General features: G+C 43.0%; 1 protein-coding gene across 3 annotated transcripts in view; it reads left to right on the plus strand.

The window, feature by feature from the left end:
• The window catches only part of FARS2 (phenylalanyl-tRNA synthetase 2, mitochondrial), a 194,136-nt gene that overhangs the window by 122,124 nt on the left and 51,754 nt on the right, over positions 1 to 20,258 (plus strand). For all 3 annotated transcript variants that reach the window (XM_064161129.1, XM_064161131.1, XM_064161130.1), the window contains exon 7: positions 6,345 to 6,496. In XM_064161129.1, coding sequence (XP_064017199.1) covers positions 6,345 to 6,496 — 152 coding nt within the window. The remainder of the gene's footprint in view (positions 1 to 6,344; positions 6,497 to 20,258) is intronic.

Here is a 20,258-nt window from a genome sequence, read left to right on the forward strand (position 1 = left end):
TAAAGGCTTCTCTCCCTGTTCTGAGTATTGGACAAGTAAGTAGAGCCTTTCATACCTGTTTCTCTCTAGCTTACCTATCCTTCTCTATGCTGGGTTTAGCTTGCTACACTACCCTATTGTTCTAGTACTGGTTTTGCACTTTCTAAATTGTGATTTGTATTAATTTAGTCCTGAAGGAGGGGGGGAAGTGAAGTACTGAAGTACTTGATTTCACCAAGAGTTGTTGCAATTTGGACAGTTCTGCCAAGTGAAGAAACAAACCCACCTAGTTTAGTGGCACTGGAAATCACAAGGCATATTTCAAACCCACCAATAATTTGCTCTATTGTGTGCCCATCAACAAATTACTGTATGTGACAGCTGGGATCTTGTTAATTCCTGGAGAGCACAGATTTTTGTTATGCAGTGTCTCCGTAGCATTTCCCTGATGACAGAGAAAGATGAGGACATCCCCTTGTAGCATAGCAAGGTCTGGGACACCACATGAGATTGGACCTGGCCAAAAAAGTATGAAGCATCACTGCCATTGTCTTGGAAATCTCTGTGCTTTTTAGAGGGAGAGAGGAAAATAAAAGCAGCCTTTTAGGTGGGAAAAGGACTTTGAGGTGTTGCCTGTAAGATTTGTGATGCCAGCTCATTTTGGTGTAAGTCATATTTGAGATATTCTGGAGATTCTGCTGTTTAAGCAATAACTCTCTGGAATGGTGGATTTAATGAGTAGAAAAGGAAATATAATCAACAGTGCTTTATATGAGATTTTTCATCTAAGCTGAAATAATATGCTGGGTGCAATTTGTTTCTATTGTTCTGTGATCTATTGGGAAGAAATACATCTTTATAGTGCTACAATCTCTCTCCAAATACTTGGTTTCTTTATTTATGTATAAATCTTTTATATGAATTGTTGATGTGTGCAGTATTTTACTCCACTGAGCTATTATCTTGGCATTATTATTAAGCACAGTGAGAAAAAAACATACAACTCAAAGCACTGGAAAGAAGGAAACCTGCACTCTGAGCATGGCAAGCTGAATGCCTGCAGCAGTCAATGTCTTCTGCAGGAGCCAGAAGGGCTCAGTGCTGATGAAGAAGAAATTCTTAGTATTTGCTGAGAAGTTTGGATTCTGCTGATTTAACACCAGTTTATGGCCTGTTCCTTACAGGCATGAGATGTGCTTGTAGTGAGATGGGGGTTGGGATTGGTCTCTTCTCCCAAGTAACAAGCAATAGGGTAAGATGAAACAGCCTCAGGCTATGCCAGGGGAGGTTTAAGTTGGTCATTAGGAAAAATGTCTTCCCCTAACAGATTGTCAAGCCCTGGAACAGGCTGTCCAGGCCAGTGGTGGAGTCTCCATCCCTTGAGGGATTGAAAAGCCCTCTAGATATTGAAGGATATGGTTTAGTGGTGACCTGGCAGTGCTGGGTTAGCAGTTGGACTTCATAGTCCTCAAGGTCTCTTCCAGATGAAATGATTCTTTGATTCTGTGATCTGTTCTTGTACATCTATTCACACTAGATTCAGATGTTATTCTTTTGCTGAAGGCAGCCACCTCTGCTTAATCCCAGCACATACCTGTGTGTCTGCTTATCAGACTTCAGAGAAGTTCTCTGTTAAAATTTCTCCATTTCCTCCTGTGGACATGTGTGTGTTTACATGTAAATGTATGTATGTGTACACACAGATGTATGAATGTAGAGAATTTATTGTATATAACTAAGAGAAAAACTGAAGGGAGGGGTAGAAAACCTCCTAATGGAACACTGTGACTGTGAATTTTAAACAATGAGAGCCAAGAAATTCAAAATTATGTTTCCTGCAGCAGCCATACTTTGTCTATGCTGGCCATAAATAGCAGAGTGTAAATCAGGGAGCAGAGGCACTAAAACAGGAAACTTTGTTGTCTGCAAGGAAGCTAAGTTGCAGCTGTAAATTTGCAAATTTGAGTTTCAGGTCTGTTACACGATTCAAATTCCTGTAATAGCACTGAATTAATGTAGTTTCACCATGGAATATATTAAGAAAGGCTTTGCTGTCACAGGACCATAGCTTTCATGTTGATGAGAATAAAACCCTGCAATTTAGGTATCTTGTGCACATTTTTCTCCAAAGCATAGGCAGTGCAGGACTGCTAAAGCTCCACAGGAGCGATGCTGCTAAGTCTTGTGTTTGCCTGACCAAGGCTGGTGATGGCAGTATAGCAGGGCTGGTGTTTTAATACTTTAACTGCTGTGGAGCTACTAACCCAGTTCTTGAGTTCCTGGTGCATGTCATTGTTTACTTTGTGTTTGTGTCACCACTGTCACAACCCAAGTCCAGCTTTTCCCTCCACTGTGTTTGTCACTTCTGCATCACATACTCTCATCTGCAGCTGGCAGCAGAGAGGGAACCCACAGCACAAAACTTTACCCTTCTTCTAGTTGAAAACCATCACCCCTTTTCCTGTCACAAAAGGCCTTCTTAAAAAGCCTGTCCCCAACTTCCTCATAGGTCCCTTTACCTACTAAAGGACACAATGAGATCTGCCAGAGCCTGTTCTTCTCCAGGCTGAACAACCCCAACTCTTTCAGTTTGTCCTCACAGTAGAGGGGTTCCAGCCCTCACATCATTGTTTTCATAGAATTGTAGAATGGTTGAAGCTGAAAGAGACCTTAGAGATCATCTAATCCAAACTCCCTGCCATGGGCCGGGATGCTTCTCAACTAGACCAAGTTACTCAAGACCCCATCCAGCCTAGCCTTGAAATGTCCAGGGAGGAGGCATCTATAACCTCTCTGGACAATGCATTCCAGAGTCTTGCCACCCTAATAGTCAAGAATTTCTTCTTCAGATCCAATCTAAGCCTATTCTCCTTCAGTTTAAATCCATCTCCCCTTATCCAGTTGTGGACACTCTGTACAAAAGCCCCTCTCCAGTCTTTCTGCACGTTCCCTTCAGGTATTGGAAGGCACTTATGAGATTCCCCTTGAATCTTTGCTTCTCCAGACTGAACAATCCCAGTTTCCTTAGCCTATCCTCATAGCAGAGGTGTTCCAGCAGTGTTTTGGCCTCCTCTAGCCCTCCTGCAACAGGTCCATGTATCTCCTGTGCTGAGGACTCCAGAGCTGAACACAGTAGCTGCAACTGGTGCTTGGAGGTGACAGCAGAGTAGAAAACGTCATGGAAGAACACACTACTTTCAAGGGGAGCCTCTGGAATGTCTGCCAATTCAAAAGGAAACAGACTCATGGGCTGCTTTTGCCTTGAACATGGCAAGAGGCCAAAATCAGGGGGCTTTAGAAAGGTGTGGTGTTAAACGGCAGGGGAGTTTAGAGAGGGGGACAGAGAAAGCAGCAAGATCTGTTGGAGCACTGAATATATTTTCTGGTCTGCCTGAATACAAACTTAGTGACTTCATTTTGACCTGCCAGTTGGAAACTCACATCCCCTCATGTTTTAGATGTAGCTAATAAATGATTATGTAGCTCTAGAGCAAACAGGTCGATACATTTGAGAGCTAGGAATTTTATCCTTACACTAACTCTAACACTGATCTAATGCTTGCTGCAGTGATAACTGCAGCCAGGTAGTGGAGGGACAGTATGATGTGGGTTTATTGCCTTCCCTTTTACATTAAAAGGTATTTCTGCACTATAAGACCCTGAGAAAAGGTTAGTACTTAATGATCAAAAAAGTTATGCTTACTGTTTGAGGCATTTTTCCTTCCAGCTTTTGTAACACACACGTGCCTGCACACACAGAATTACAGTTCTGTTTCTGAAATGGTAACACCCTGGATTGAGTGGGAAAGTCTGCAGAGATTTGCTAATCCAGGAGAGCCAGACCTTGCAGCTCCTTACTTCTTTGAATAACTTTGCCCACATGGAATTTGATGAGCCTGATTGTGTAAATCAGACTGCTGCAGGTACATTTTCAAGATCTGATCACGTTGCATTCTTGTCTATACCTCATATTAAGTGGGGAAAAGAGTGCTGTTTCCATCTGTCTGAGATAATCCTGCTTTGTTTGAAATTGATAGCAAAGACTCATTATTTTGGGCACTCTTTTGGGGTTTAGGATATTACCGAGTTACTTGAACGTGTAATTATTGTTCTTTGGTGTCTTTGTACCTGTGGGAAAGAAAGTAGGCACCTGTCCAAGTGCAGTAATCGTGCTTCTGATTGAATAATTAAATGTCATGAAGCTGGGAGTTTAGTGAGTTTTGGATTAGTCCCTGTAAGCTTTGAAGTGTGTTCAGTAGGTTCCTGAAATACAGTAGTGGTAGAGAGGGATGAGGTGAGAATATAAGGGTCTGCTGCAGGATTATTACATGAACATTTGTATCAAGTTATTCACTGGAGAGTATCTCTAGAATTAGAGAGACAGAGAAATATAGGAGAGAATCCAGTGGAGGGTTACAAAGAAGGTTGAGGGGACTGGAACACCTCTCTGAAGAGAAACAGGCTAAGAGACCTAGGGCTGTCTAGCCTGGAGAAGAGCAAACTGAGAGGGAATCTCCTCAATGCTCTTCAACATCTAAAGGGCAGGGGGCAACAGGATGGGGCCAGACTCTTTTCAGTGGTGTCCAGGGAAAGGACAAAGGGCAATGGACATAAATTGCAGTCCAGAAACTTTCATCTGAACATAAGGAAGAACTTTCCTGTGAGGGTGCCAGAACACTGGGAGACTAGATTGCATAGAGAGGTTGTGGAGTCATAAAATCATAGAACTGATTTGGCTGGAAAACACCTCTAAGGTCATTGAGTCCAACCCATCTACCTAACACTACCATGATCATTAAACCATGTCCCAGGATGCTCCATCCACATATTTGTTGAACATCTCCAGGGATGGTGACTCCCTCAGCAATCTATTCCAGGTTTCAGACTTGCACTGTATATTCCTTATCAGACATTTATTCCCTGGTTTGCACTGTACAGAACAGGACTTGAGCATGCTGTAAATTGGCCTTTTAAACAGGTTTATTGCTTCAGCAGGTATTCACTTAGGATTTCACTGCCCCATCATAAACCATTAGCAGGCACAGATCACATTTTTGAATGCAATAAATGTAAGGGATAAGACCAAGGTGTACACATAAGCCATCATGGACATAGAGGTAAAATAAGAGAAGATGCTTTCTCTTCCAGACCCCCCAAAATCATGTGCAAAAGTGCCTGTTTCAACTGCAGTGCATTAATGGAAGGCAGAAATAACATATTGGATGACTTAGAGGATGTGAGAGGGGGAAGTATCTCTGCCAGGGTGGGATCTGAAGTGCATTGACTTCAGGGAAGTTCCATCAAAATTGGAAAGTTAATAATTCCTTTGTTTTACTTCTCTTTTGCTTCCTGGTTTTGCAAATAGCATTAGATGATTCTGACTACAAGACCAGCAACAGAACAAGGGGACACAGTCTCAAGTTGTGCCTGGGGGAGGTCTAGGCTGGATGTTAGGAGGAAGTTGTCAGAGAGAGTGATTGACATTGGAATGGGCTGCCCAGGGAGGTGGTGGAGGCACCGTCCCTGGAGGTGTTCAAGAAAAGCCTGGATGAGGCACTTAGTGCCATGGTCTGGTTGATTGGATGAGGCTGGGTGCTAGGTTGGACTGGATGATCTTGGAGATCTCTTCCAACCTGGTGGATTCTATGAATAAATCAAAGTAGTTACAAGGGAATCTTTAAAAGACATTTACTAGTATAAAATCTTCCCTCTTGGTTGTTTAAGAGGTCAGCTTTCACTTCTAAAAGCATTTCAGAGAGCTTCTAAAATGTCTGGTTGTGGTGGGTTTACACCAGTTAGAGTTAGGGATTTCTCCCCCAAAGGTAACTTGCCAGGCTACTCAGAATTTTGGAAGTGAAATGGAATTATTATTTACAACATTGGCTAAGTAGAAAAGGTAGTAAACATATACAAATATGTATGTATATATATATATATACAACTAGACAATAGCCCAGCTAATCCACCTGTACAAACCCCAGGTAACAGAATATTATCCCTTCCCTACTCCCAGTCAGCTTTCTCACCATAGTCTAAACAAAATTGGCACAGAGAAGCAGGCAAGGCCAAAGAGAGACAGAAACATTGGAAAAAGCAGGCAAGCATGCAAGAGAGCAAGAGACAGAACACTATGAACTCCAAACTCTACAGAAAAATACCGAGGCAATGAAATGAGATGAATTTACCTCTTAGATTCTGTTCAGCCCCCTTTAGGATACACCCTCAAAACCTCTATTTGCAGTTTAGAATTAAGACTCTAGTCTTAAACTCTAGCACTGGTTTATGGGTTGTACAAGTTGACAACAGCTGGGGATAAACCTCCTGAGTCCAGACACTTAGGAAGGTCTGTGTTTTCATTTTTGCAGCCACTCAGCAGATATCCACCTTTGATCAATGACATCTCCTTTTGGCTGCCTTCTGAGACGTACTCCAAGAACGATTTCTATGACTTGGCTCGAACTATTGGTGGGGACCTGATAGAAAAGGTTATCCTCGTGGATGAATTCACCCATCCAAAGTAAGTAAAACATTTAACAGTTGTTTTCCCTGTGGTCAAAATACAAATATTTTCATTCTATATAGCAAGGAATTCTTGATTTTTACAGCATTTGCATTGACATTCAGGAGGGTTTTGGATACCTCCAGAGATGGAGACACCAGCATCTCTCTGTGCAGCCTGGTCTAGTTCTCCATCACACTTAAAGAAGTTCCTCCTCATGTTTAGATGGAACTTCTTATGTTCAGCATTGTGCCTGTTATCCCTTGTCCTGTCACTGAATACAGACTGGTCCTATCCTCCTGAGACCTGCCTTTTAAGTATTTGTAAGCATTTATGACATACCCTATAAGTGTATAATACCTCTGTGTTTATTGCAACTTCTTGTCTGTGTTCTTCCTGGTGATACCAAATGGGATCATCTTTGTTGTTTCACCTTATCTTGGGAGAAGATCTTCTGTGTAGGACCAAGGTTTGGAGAAATCTCCCCTACTCCCTCAACCAGAGACAGTGTTGTTCTCTAATCACTTCTGCAGTGAGGAATTCACCCAGCTGAGAGGGCCTCTCCAGCAGCACTCTGTCAGTCACAACTTAGCTCATGGGTCCTGCTTTTCTTCTTTACTCAGAATATTATCTTGCATAATAGTAGAGTGGTGAGGTAGGGACAGGATTTATTTCTCTGGATTTCTACTATGTGTGTCTTCTCAATTGGTATGCTTTGATGTATCCTGAACTATCACTGGGGTGACAGTTGTTCAGTACAAAACCATTTCTTCATCTGCAAGGAATACACCTCTGGTTCCATTAGTGACTTCTGTAGAAAGATATGAGGGTGACTGCTCACTGAGAATTGTCTTGCAGACAGAACTTTCCTAGTAGTGTCCTCTAAAGCCCTCAACAAACATCTAAATATGTTAAGACACCACAAAGAGGAAACATTTCTCACTTTCACATCTGGAGAATTTGGCTGGTGACACTAATGGATTGTTGGGAAATGATGTTATAGTCCTCTTAGCTAATTCAGCTGCAACAGCAATGAAAGAATTATTCTTTACCTGCCTCATTAAAAAAAGACTTCTAGATAAGGACTGTAAGATAATGTTACTTTGCCCTTTCTTCTTAGAACAGGGTGTGCACAGACATGTAACTTCTGCAGACCAGTGGCGTAAGCTGTGTGAGTCATTTTATCTGTTCTCTAAAGCTTTTGGACTCTTTGAAAAGAGTATTCTGCTTAACTTTAATTCCAAGATAATTGTCCTGTTATGGAAAAGATAGAGCAGCTTCTTTAATTCAGTGTTGCAGAAAAGCCTCTGGTCACAGGAATTAACATAAGAGATCCTTAGGGTTGCTGTGGATCTCTATGTGACAGGTCTGAATTCTTGTCATCATCATATTGAATTTGTGATTCTGGCGTGGAGGATAGATAAAAATTGTGTAGTATAGGGCAGCCTGCAGTGCTGCTGTCTGAAATACTAGCTACAAGCTTCTTAGGAAGTCTAAGTTTGTAATGATTCACTTCTAGAATTTAAAATTCAGTTTCATGAGGAATTAGGACATTGGGCAGTCCTATATTCCTTCTTAAACCACTCTTCTTGGTTTTAGTGCTATCAATATTGGAAAACAGAAAGTGCTATGCAAATAAAACTAATTTAGAACACAGAAAAAGGTCTTTTAATTAAGATCCTTTATAGAAGGTGGCAATTACCATAGTTACCTTGCAGACTTCTCTGCAGTTCAAAGAACTTTCAGGGTTGCACTTGGCCTCAGACTCATCACCATGCTCCAGCACCACACCTCAGTTATGGTTTGTATTAGCAGTAAGAATTTATTTCTCTACAGGGTAAAGGAAAGAGGAGGGCAGAGCAAAAGCATGAGACAAGTAATTGTATAGACAAGGAAGAGATGTCTGGGGAAAAAAGTAAATCTCCATTATCTGCTTTGTAAGATGGTATTGTTGAGACATCTTCCAGGAAAGCCCAGGGAATTAAAAGGTAGAGCAGGAAGGATCCTCACTGCTGAAAAGCACACATTTAGGAGAGGGCCAAGTTACTGTGCTGGGCTAATTAAGAGTTATTCCAACCTAAATGCATCTTAAGTGAACTTGAGTAAAAAAAGACACAGAATTAGGGTAAACATGTGATGTGTGGAAAAGGCTTTAAGAAGAAAATTAACTTTTTGGTTCAATTTAGTCTGCAAACATTTAATTTTCCTCTCCTTACAGTTGAAGCTTATAATAATGGGTGCCAGATTAGCAGGGCTCTATCAGTTGAAATGTTTCAAGCAGAAACTTACCTCACACTGCACTCATGCTACTTTGAATTAGAAAGTAAGTACTCCCTACTACAAAACAATGTATGAGCAGAAATGTGGACATGCAGACACATCTTTATTTACCTCTCCTAAGTTCTGTCATTCTTCTACATTCCTGGTCACCCTTTCACAGAGCAAAGAAATCTGTGTGCTCTGTTGCAAGTGGAGAAATGAGTTTGAGCAACTAAGTTGAGCTGAGTAGCTGTTGAGTAAAGCAGTTCTGGAAACCAGGAGAAATATTTAGCCTGGAGAAGAGGGGATCCTCTCAATGCTTATCAATAGCTAAAGAGTGGGAGCAAAAGGATGGGGCTGGGGTCTCTTCAGTGGTGCCTGGTGACAGAACAAGGGTCAGTGGGCACAATCTGGAGCCCAGGAGGTTCCATCTGAACAGAAGGGAAAACTCTGCCTGTGGGGATGTCAGAGCACCATATCAGCCTGCCCAGAGAGGTGGTGGAGTTTCCTTATCTGGAGAGATTCCAAACCCACTTGGACACTTGTCCTGGGCAACCTGCTCTGGGGAACCCTGCTTAGCAGGAGGGGGTTGGACTGGATGATCCCCAGAGGTCTTTTCCAATTCCATCCATTCTCCAATTCTCTGGGATTCTGTAATGTGAAGGCTAGCACAGACTGGATAACTGCATGTGGATGGGAAAAATAAGGCCCACTGCCACCTGATTTTTAGGATATCCTTGGAATCTAAAGGTTGCATCAGGCTTGTCCTGATAAGATTGTGAGGACATAGCTTTATCTGAGAAGAATAAGAAAACCCATGGCTGTAACACACCTATCATTCAGACATATAAAGAATAAATCAGCAAATATGAATAAATAGTTTTTGCTTTGCTGGAATTCCAAGGAATTGAAGTGAAACTATTGCAGTTAGGACAACAACAGGAGTGAGGTATCTAAAACAAGCAAGCATAATAGAGAAAAAAATGTCCTTTTGGAGTGTGCAAAATGTTTTCCAAGGTCCATCCTTTGGATTTAAGCTCTGTCTTCTTGATGCATTAGCTGCAAACATTTAGGTGTTCAGTGTTTGGTTTGTGGACCATATTTTAGTTCATTGTGACTTGCCTGGAGTTGCTGTCTGCTGCATGAGCTGCTCTTGAACAGTGGCACTTTCTGCTGCTCAACTGAATTATTTCTGTCCAATCCTTGGAGATTTTTCAGGACCTTTAAGCATTACTGTGCAAGTACACGATGAGTGAGGATTTGTGGCTGACATTTTTCCCTTTAGAACATTCTAGTGAGCAAACATTTGTAAAAACAAAGAGAATATTTTGGACTACATTGACACTGAAGGGAGAAAAGAAAATCAAGGGGCTTTCCTTACTTCTTTTTTGCAGTGGCTGTTGTAATCTTCATGTCTGTCCAACAGAAAAGGAGCTGGAGGTGTTGGCCAGCAGACAATTGAATACGAGCCAGTGTGTGCCCAGAAGGCCAGGAAGGCCAACAGCATCCTGGCTTGTTTCATCATAGAATCATAGAATCACAGAATCAATCAGGGTTGGAAGGGACCACAAGGATCATCTAGTTCCAACCCCCACTGCTATGGGCAGGGACACCCTACCCTAGATTGGGCTGGCCAGAGCCCCATCCAGCCTGGCCTTAAACACCTCCAGGGATGGAGCCTTAACCACCTCCCTGGGCAACCCATTCCAGGCTCTCACCACTCTCGTGCTGAACAACTTCCTCCTCACGTCCAGCCTGAACCTACCCATCTCCAGCTTTGCTTCGTTCCCCGCAGTCCTGTCACTCCCTGAGAGCCTGAAAAGTCCCTCCCCAGCTTCTTTGTAGGCCTCTTTCAGATACTGAAAGGCCATAATAAGGTCACCTTGGAGCCTCCTCTTCTGCAGACTGAACGGCCCCAACTCTTTCAGTCTGTCCTCACAGGAGAGGTACTCCAGCACTCTGATCATCCCTTCTCTGGACATGCTCCAACACTCCACATCCTTCTTGTAATGGGGGCTCCAGAACTGGAGGCAGTATTCCAGGTGGGGTCTCACCAGAGCTTAGCCTATTTGCAGAAGAAGCAGAGTGAAATACAGGGAAAAAAGGAACAGCATAAACCAGCTAAACCCAACACCTACCTGGCTCCCACTCTTTCTGCTGCCATGCCTGCAGCTGCCTCAGCAGTCATGGGTTCATCCCATCAGGACCCATGTATTCTATGTTACCAAAGCATCCCTGTCCACGGTTCTGGATTACATACAGGTTCATCGCACAGGGCAGAATACGTGGTAGAAGTGGCACAATATAGTTTTGACCTGAGTTGCCCCCATTGAAGAGGACAGAAAGAGTCCAAGGTCGAGTGCCTGTCCCCAACAATGCAGGACCTCGAAGAGAATCCAGAAATACAAAGGCTTCTCATCTTTGCTTCACATGAGCCCTGCAAATCACAGAATCACAGAATGCATCCTGGTGGAGGAGACTTCAGAGATCATCCAGTCCAACCCTCTATGGTTTTTATCTCTTAGGCTGACAGGTCTCTTTCTTTCGGTACTTTGCATAGTCCTGTCAAATGTGATGGTCTCACATCTTCATTCTGAAAAAGGATTTTCTGCATTTTGTAGAGTTTGTTTTCTTACTGATCTGGGAGCTGGGTTTTTGTGGGTTTTTAAAGTTTGATATTCAAATTTCTGTTTTGTTAGAAAGAGAAGAGAAGGAAGGCAGGATGTGCCTCCACATCTGCCTCTGGAAGGAAGACATGTAGGTAGGCTGAAGAAAGTACACAAAACTGTAATCATAAAATGTACTGTGTCCTCAGTGGTACTTAAGAGGTAAATTTTTAATCAGAACAACTAAAAATACCCTGAAAAGACTATGTGGAGACAGTAAAGAGGGGGATGGGAATTGACTTGCTGCATTTTGACAGCTCTGCTGTTTAAAATATAAGTGGGGAATAGGTAAGAAAGGATTTATTCTTGCTTCTAAGTGAATTACTTGCACACTTTGGGGGTAAGAGCTGCACATTTGTAGCAGGCTGTTAAATGAAGTGTGAGGAAATGTATTGGCTGCTGTGTGGGAGGAAGGTACGTGCCCGGTGGCAGCATCTTTAGAGACTTTGGGAGTACTTGCGTGACCTGTGTCTCTTCTTTTCCAAACGGTAAAAGAACAGATCTGACAGAGAAGAGTCAGGTCCCATTGACTGCTGTGTTGGCTTTGTGTTAGTATACAGAAAAAACAATGTACTAACATCATTCTCCTCCTTATTGATAGATTTGTTGCATTTTTCCTTACCTAGATGGAGGTCAAAGCAAGTACTTTTAGATCTGGTTTATTCTTCTGCAGCTGGTTAGCTTTTGTCTTGCTCCTTGAAGGGGAGAATTAAGCAGAATGATTCTGAAGCCTGCTTGCTGCTGGTATTATGCAAGTTAACCAAATCAGTTTGGTCCCTCAACACCTTGTTGTTCTTCAGACTGAGAACTTTACAGTTTGCTGAGGGATTCTTTAAGATTACCTTTAACTGCTGAACTGGCAAAGTCCCAGCAGCAGCTTCTCTGCAGAGGAAACAGCCCAGAAGCTGCTTTTGACAGAAGCTAGCAAAGAATGGCTTTCCTGTTAATGAATTTCATTCTCTGTTGCTGTATTTATTTAGTTTATTTCACTTAATCAAAAAAGTATAAGACTAATATTTCTGCAAAAAATTAAGTGGTCATGAAAGACTCTGTTGGTAGATGCTGGTTGACTTCTGAACCTTTCTTCATCTGTTATAGGAAAGCATCCTTGTGTAGTGACTAGTTAAAGCACTGCATTGCTCCCTCTTCTCTTTTCCCTCCCTTGTCCCAGAATGAATGAGAACCTTGTCTGTTGTTTCTTTTGCTTTATGGACATCAGCTTAGAAAAAGTTGTGGAAGTTGTGTGCTTTTGAGTGTATTTCACTCTGGGTGTATGTGTCAGGTGTTCCTCTGTGCTTCAGACAAGACCACAGGCCAGTGGTGTCTGCTTGCCACCCAGTCAGAGTGACCCCAACCACACTCTTTCCTGCCTTTTGTCCTTTGAGCAGCAGCTGTGTAGAAATAACAGATCCATTGTCATAGCAGCTCCGGCTTAGAGGTCGTCCAGGGCCTTTATGGCCAAATTCCTTTAAAGACTGGGCTGCCCAGAGAGAGATGCTTAATGAGGACATATGGCTTCTGCTCATGTCCCACCAGAGCCCATGTAATCTACTATCTGAAGGCTGAAATGGTGAGGTTTTCATCCCAGCTGCTTGGAGGTTTAAAGGAATCTGCACTTGGGCTCCATGTCTGTAACTGTGAGATAACCTTGTGATGCTGATGGCTACATAGCTCCAGGACAGAATCACAGAACTGTCAAAACTGGAAGAGTCCTCTGAGATCATCATGTCCATGAAAGCTTGTCTGGAGCTCTCAATGCCACAATTATTGCTAAAACGCTACTGCTAAGCCATCAAAGCACAACATCCACACATCTTTTAAATACCTCCAGGGATGGTGACTCTGCCACCTCCCCTGGGCAGCCTGCTTGTCCTGCACGTCCCCCTTTCCAGCAGTCCTGCTGCCCTGATGCTCCAGGGCTGAGAGCAGTTCAGCTTTCCTGGACATCTGCAGTAACAGGGACATTCACAGAGCACAGGACAGCCATTGTGAGGAAGGTGACCTTAAAAGTTCTTAGTTCCTCCTTTTCCTCTCCAGCAAAAGCATTCCAGATTGAAAGGAATCCAGGGAATTAATTGAGTAAATATGCACCTATTTTTTCCTTTAAAACCGCTTTTTCAGGTATTTGAGAAATTCTGAACTTTAGCTAGCTCTGCTCCAGCTTCTTTATAGGACCTGCTGAGTGAGGTCAGGGAGAGCAAAAATGAGCATGCATTTGCACAGCACAAGCCAGAAATCGTCTGATATGGAAGTCAACCTTTTCAGCACTTCCTTATTATGTTTACGTGTGTAGAGTTGGAATCTATCTGCATATTTCTGTTTAGGATCCTCCTCAAAGGTTTTTAAATGCTTCACCTAGAGCTTGTGGCTTCAGATACCTTATTCTCTTGAGCTGCACTGAAAGTCCCCCAAGTTCCCTGCCCAAATCTGAGAATCACAAAGAATTGTAAGAGGAGGGACAGAGAATTCTACCCTGCAGTAAATGTGCCCTTGAACTGTTTGACATCTGCTTATGCTGGGCATTTCTTTCTTCACCTGCCAGATAGACTTAGAAAGATGCTAATAAATGCCTCGACTTTGTTTTACAAAAGAAGAAGGAGATGAAGAAATAATCCTTGTTTTATACGTGTGAGTTCTGTGACTTATGACTTCTCACACATCTTGTGACTGCCATTTCAGACCTCTGGTGCCATCGTTTACTTGAGGACCTTCTGGTGAGAAAAAAAAAGCAAACCCCAAATGAATCATCAACTGATCAGGAAAGGCAGACTCTACCTTCCCTCCTCTCCTCAGTGTTCAGACAGGCACCACACAAATGGCTGTTCTTAATGGTTTGCTATTGGAGTCTGAGGTTTCCTTCAAACCACGATATTCAAATCAATTGTAGGGCAGACAGCATTCCGCTGTACTGTCCCTGGCTGGCACTTCAGAGGCTTCAGTGAGAAAATAGTCTTCATTAACTGAAGATAATTTACTATTAATGAGCTTCAGGAGGAGACACATTATTCTTCTTTGGTGAAAGGCTGGTGGCTAACACATGGGCTTGTGGGAGGATTGGTATTCGAGAAAGGAGAAAGATAAAGTAACCACAGGTTCCCATTAGAGAAAGGAGGGGGGTGGGGGGTGTAAACAGCCCTGAAGTGTGATGTATCACCAGTGATATTCCATAGGAAATGTAATCACCCTTCACGGGTAACGAGAAGAGAGGAAAACTTAAGTACGTGAGCCACACACAAGACAAATGTCAAGTCCCTCATGTATTCAGGCAGATGCGGTGAAGAGCCTTGCAGTGTAGAAAAGGGATGGCTGGAGTCACAATGAATCTTTCTAAGAGGCTGCTCGACTGAAGGGCTTAACCTTTCTTCATCGTGTCAACCTGGAGTCAGCCATTCACCACCAGTTCTCAGCTGCATGCCAGAAATGTTTGCCACAATTCGCAGGAGGCGCCGCAGGAATTAGCGCTGTGATTTATTGACAAGCGGTGGGACAGTGAAAAATGGCTCCAGGAGTCGGCTGCCACCGGATGCACAGGGGACTCTAGTGGGCATGTGAGTGCTTCTGAGTTCAATGAAATCCTAGGGAATCATTATCCTTGCAGACCAGAGGTTGAGATGACTCACGTGCAGACCTGTTTCTGATAGTATGTAATTGTGAGCACATTAGAGCTTGAGAAGCATTGTGATGGCTGCGAGTGTGTCGGAGATGGAGTGAAAGCTTTTGTAATCACATTTGGTAGGTGATAAATACTGTGTTCTCTGAAGAGCCTGAAATCAGTTTAGTCCTGCAGTGCCTTCTCAAAGTGCTCTACTCAGCACCTACATGGGGAGAACTTGCTATGTGTAAGAGACAAAAGACTCTTCTTTCAATTGGTGCTTTGTCCCTTCTTTCTACTTCACTTTGAGGTCTCTACCTCTGCTGGGGAATGCTGCTCAGTGTACTCTGCTTGACGGTGGAATGTAGCACCCATCTTATCTTTTCTTGACTTCTACCCCTGCCCTATCCATTCTCCCACAATAGCAACCTACCCCAACAGTCTGGGAAGTTAAAGTAGGTCAGTTTCCTCAAGGCTTCTAATGATGGATGCCAATATGGTGGATTGGGATTCCTTCCAAGAGAATATGGGTGAGAGTGCTTTGGCTAGTTTACCAGGGTATTGAGGCCAGCATTGGTAAGTTTGCAGATGACACCAAGCTAGGAGCAGGTGTCAATCTTGAATGGAGCTTTGCATAGGAAGTTAGAAATTATATGGTTGGCTTCTCTCTTACAAGGATCTTTATAGCCACAGATAGCAGCCACAGTGCTGAGACAGCCATCCAAAGCATGCTGAAGCTGTGTGTGTGGGGTTCCCCGCTCTGCTCTGTCCTACTGAGGCCACATCTGGAGTACTTTGTCCAGATCTGGGCTCCCCAGTTGAAGAACTACTGGGGGACTACTAGGGAGCATCCATCCAGCAAAGGCCACAAAGGTGATGACTGGAGCATCTCTCTGCCAGGCAAAGGTTGAGGTACCTGGGGCTGTTTAGCTTGAAGAAAAGCAGATTTAGATGGGAACTTAGCAGTGCTGATCAACAACAAAAGCAGACATCAGAAAGATGGGACTAGGCTCAGAGGTTGGTAATGAGGTGGCCAGGGTCCTGCTTCTTAGACTGTATTCAGCCCAGTGTGCAAAAGCTGCCAAGATGGAAGATGAGAGGAAAAAGCCTTTATACAGCCCTCTTCACTTCCTAGCACTGCTGTACAGCAGAGAGGTGGATTTAGCACTAAATAATTAATCTTGCTCTTTATATTTTATGGATCCAGAACACATTTTTGTAGGGAAAAAAACCTTCCTATAGCTAGAAAGAATTTCTTGACACCGAGTCAAAGCATTCAGCAGCTCAAAGGTTATTTATCTCCATGCTGAAAATGTCAGTGTTTGGACTATGGAAAGAAGGTTTTCTTTAATTTCAGAACAAACAAATGTCAGCATTCCTGAAACAGAACACAGGATCTTCCCATTAATTGATTTGTGCTTGATAGCCATTTTATTTTAACCTATTGTTTAACTTGGAATTGTTTAAGAAAATAGCCCCCAGTTCTATCAAAAGTCCTCACCTCTGGGTAAATTGCATAGAATTTCCTGGGACTGTGCACCTCATAAGATGTCTTTAATATGGAGATAAACCTGAGCTGCCATTCCACATTCCTCTGGAATTCAGGTTTCTGTCCTGTTTCTCTCAAACCCTGTCTGAGGGCGTTAATACTGACACCATGCATCTGATCTGCTATTTATCAGGCATCACATAGAAATACAAGGGAAGGGTGTCTTAAAAATTATTTTGAGGATGAAGAAAAGATGTAGGTTTAGTATTTGCCTGAGTGTTGGGCAGATGGATAGTGAGGAAATGACTGACTGTTCATACCTGGAACACTCAAGTAGTTTATGTTCATACTTGTGTGACAAGGCACAATGGAAGTTTAACCATTTAGGTCAGAGTTTTGCCTTCAGTTCTGTTGGTAGATGGGATGTGTGTTGAACAAGTGAAAATCAACTGGAATAGTGCAACATATACAAGTTTTTCCTTGAAGTAAATGGCTAAGCTCAACTACACAGAGCCAAGTGTTTCACTGTGGGTAAGTAAATGGCTAAGCTCAATTACACAGAGCCAAGTGTTTCACTGTGGGTTGTGTCACGTAAGTGGACACTTTTATTAGTGTCTCCTAATGGAGGAGTTCTTGATGATCCCAAATGGTCCTATCTGCTTAAACAAGCTAGCTGAGGCTTCAGGATGATTCTGGGATTCAGAGTGGTTCTCCACAGCCTTTTCACTTGCAGTTTGGTTTCTGAGTAGAGTGTGTTCCCAGGGTGAAATTGCTTGCCTTAAAAGCAATATTTCTGCTGCTCGTCAGTTTTACTTGGAGCATTGGGCAAGACAGGAATAAAAACTGAAGGAAATCAAAGGTGGGGAAAAAAGAACAGAAGGAAAAAATACTGTAACTTAAAAAAATATATAATGTCTTCAAACATGATGGATGACTTTGCCAGATAACTGAATTAGGAAGCTTTAAAGGGTCATCATTCTCAGAAGCTGATGTTTAGCACTTCTGAACATGAGACCAAAGAAGACTTCACCAGACATCTTTATCTTCTGAACATCTTGGCTGGGAGTTTAAGAATGTGATATGAGAAATAACTGTGACTGCAATTCATGCACATTATTTTTGCTGTGCAATTAGACTTTATAATGTGTTCAGATGCTGCATCTGTCCCTGCAGAGCTGCCTACATCCCCTGGAGAGGAATATATATGCACATACTCCTGAACAACCATGTAGTCAAAACTGTTGCAAGTTTGATGGACAAGAGCTAATGTCTGTGAATGGTCAGAGTAAATGCTGTGAAAAAGGTCTGAAGGACAGATGTCAAGAGTTAGGGCTGGGCAGGACACTAGGCAAGTGACAAGTGGTCACTGTGAACCACTCTGCTTTCCAAAGGGAAGAGAAAGGAAGCAAGGGAAAGAGATCTGTGGGTTGGGAAAGAAAACTAACTAGCTTGAATGGAAATAGTAAAATGAAATAGATATGAAGCAGTATGGAACCCAACCCCCTGATGGCAGTGGCATCACCATCACCACCGATGCTTGGGGCAGGCACTAAGGAAGCCCCAGACTAGGCTCAGCAGCAGATGGGGACTGGATTCAGAAACACACAAAATGGGACTGAAAGCAGAATGGACAGAGGCCTCCTCAAACACCAGCCACTGAAAAAGAGGCTTGAGACTGATGATCCCTCAGCTGTATCCTGAAGATGACATCCATGGGATGGAATCCCTTATTGGTCAGTTTACAGTCACTTGTGCCATCTGCTCCTCTCTGCTGGTGCCGCTTCTGACTTCCCGCACACCAGTGTGGAGCACAAGATTTAACAGTGCCCTAGGTCTGCATGGGAGCAAGTCCAAGCAAGAGCCTTTCTGCAGCACAGTCTAACCATCAGAGTTATCACTGCTAGAAAATATGCTCTGAACTTCATAAAGAGCAGAGAGTGAGAAGTCAAATGGCTGGGCAGAATCAGTTCTGTTCTAGTTCAAACCAGGACAACTTGTCTGTTTACCTCAGCTGTGTTTGCATTTTGTGTAGCCAACAGAGAGCAGCAGCATCTTAGAGAGATGCTGCAGTTGTGACTATTAGCTTTTATTGAGGAATCATGTCCCTAACTGAAAGCTTAAATGTAATTTACTGAGGTCATTAAAGAACTCACTTAATGAGTAGGTCAGGCATCCACTGAAGTAATAGCTTACAAGGTGCAATGGTAGAAAGAAAAACACTGTATGAGCAGGGAAAAGCTGTGCCTTTTAAACTGTATATTATGGACTGTAAATTAAAAAGTCCTGTGTAACTCTTCATCCATGGTACATTATGATTCCAGTGGATTAGTTTGTGCCAGCACATTCCAGTAGTTCCACAGGAACAGATCATTCTGGTGCTGGAAAACATGATTACTAAAGTAAGCAGACTTGAAAATAGAATCAACTGTCAGCAAGACACCTGTAAGTGATAGTGAGAAAGATTATAATACATCTGGAGCACTAAACTCTGCTTTCTTTACAGTCAGGGTTGGCACATGATGATCCTACTGAGTGTCATTCCAAAGAAATCTTAGTTTTGAAAGTGCAGTCTGAAATTCTCAGCAGCCAATTTATTTCCCCGCTTACAAGGGAGCATTTTCCATGTTGAAACAGTGGTGACATTAATTGTTGGAGAATTGTTCTTCTTTGAGTGACACTGAAACTCCCCAGGAGCATGATAAATGCAAACTCAGGACCTCAGACCTAGATTCAAATCCCACTGAATTCAGCAGAATCCATCCTATTAAGTGAAGCAGGGTCAGGATCAGGCCCCTTGTGTGTCATTAAACCCCAATCTGTCTGCAGAGAGCAGAGAGTCATTTCTCCTCTAGAAACATGGACTTTATTGCCAGTAAATTCAGTTCTCCATTAAGAAATACAGTGTCTGTGGTTGGAAATGCTCTCATTACTCAGGAGGGACGTGCTGGTATTTGCTCACTAAATTGGTAGTTAATAATGAGATCTGCGTTACAGTAGTGTGCAGAAATCCTTCCAGTTTTCTGGGGGTTTGGAACTGTAGGAGGCACCTCCCTGTTTTAGCAGTTCATTGATGCTCTGCTAGTCACATTGCTAGGAGTTGTGGAAACTACTAGGCTCTGACTGACAAGTCAGTTTGTCCCAGCCTTATTAGGGACAAGTAAAAATACATGTTTATTGTCATGTTTTCTCAAATTCTTGCACCAGACTAACCAGGTTTAGAACATGAAAGAGCAGCTCAGGCTGTAACTGAGAAGGGCCTTTTGCCTAAACATGGTAATGTCAACTCTGTAAAGCATGCAGCTCAGAAGGGAGAAGGCAGTGATGATTCTATGTTTCTGTGAATTAGCCATTGCTGACTTTGCTGAGCTGAACTTTTACCATGTATTACATCACAGAATCATAGAATGGTCTGGGTTGGAAGTAACCTCTGAAGGTCATGTAGTCCAAACCCCCCTGCAGTAAGCAGGGACATCTTCCGCTAGATCAGGCTGCCCAGAGCCCTGTCAAGCCTCACTTTGAGTATCTTCAGGGATGGGGCCCCAACCAGCTCCCTGGGCAACTTAGAATCATAGAATGAATCATAGAATCAACCAGGTTGGAAGAGACCTCCAAGATCATCCAGTCCAACCTAGCACCCAGCCCTATCCACTCAACTAGACCATGGCACTAAGTGCCTCATCCAGTCTTTTCTTGAACACCTCAAGGGATGGTGCCTCCACCACCTCCCTGGGCAGCCCATTCCAATGCCAATCACTCTCTCTGTGAAGAACTTCT

This window comes from Pogoniulus pusillus, chromosome 21 (genome assembly GCF_015220805.1).
Source record: "Pogoniulus pusillus isolate bPogPus1 chromosome 21, bPogPus1.pri, whole genome shotgun sequence".
NCBI lineage: Eukaryota > Metazoa > Chordata > Aves > Piciformes > Lybiidae > Pogoniulus > Pogoniulus pusillus.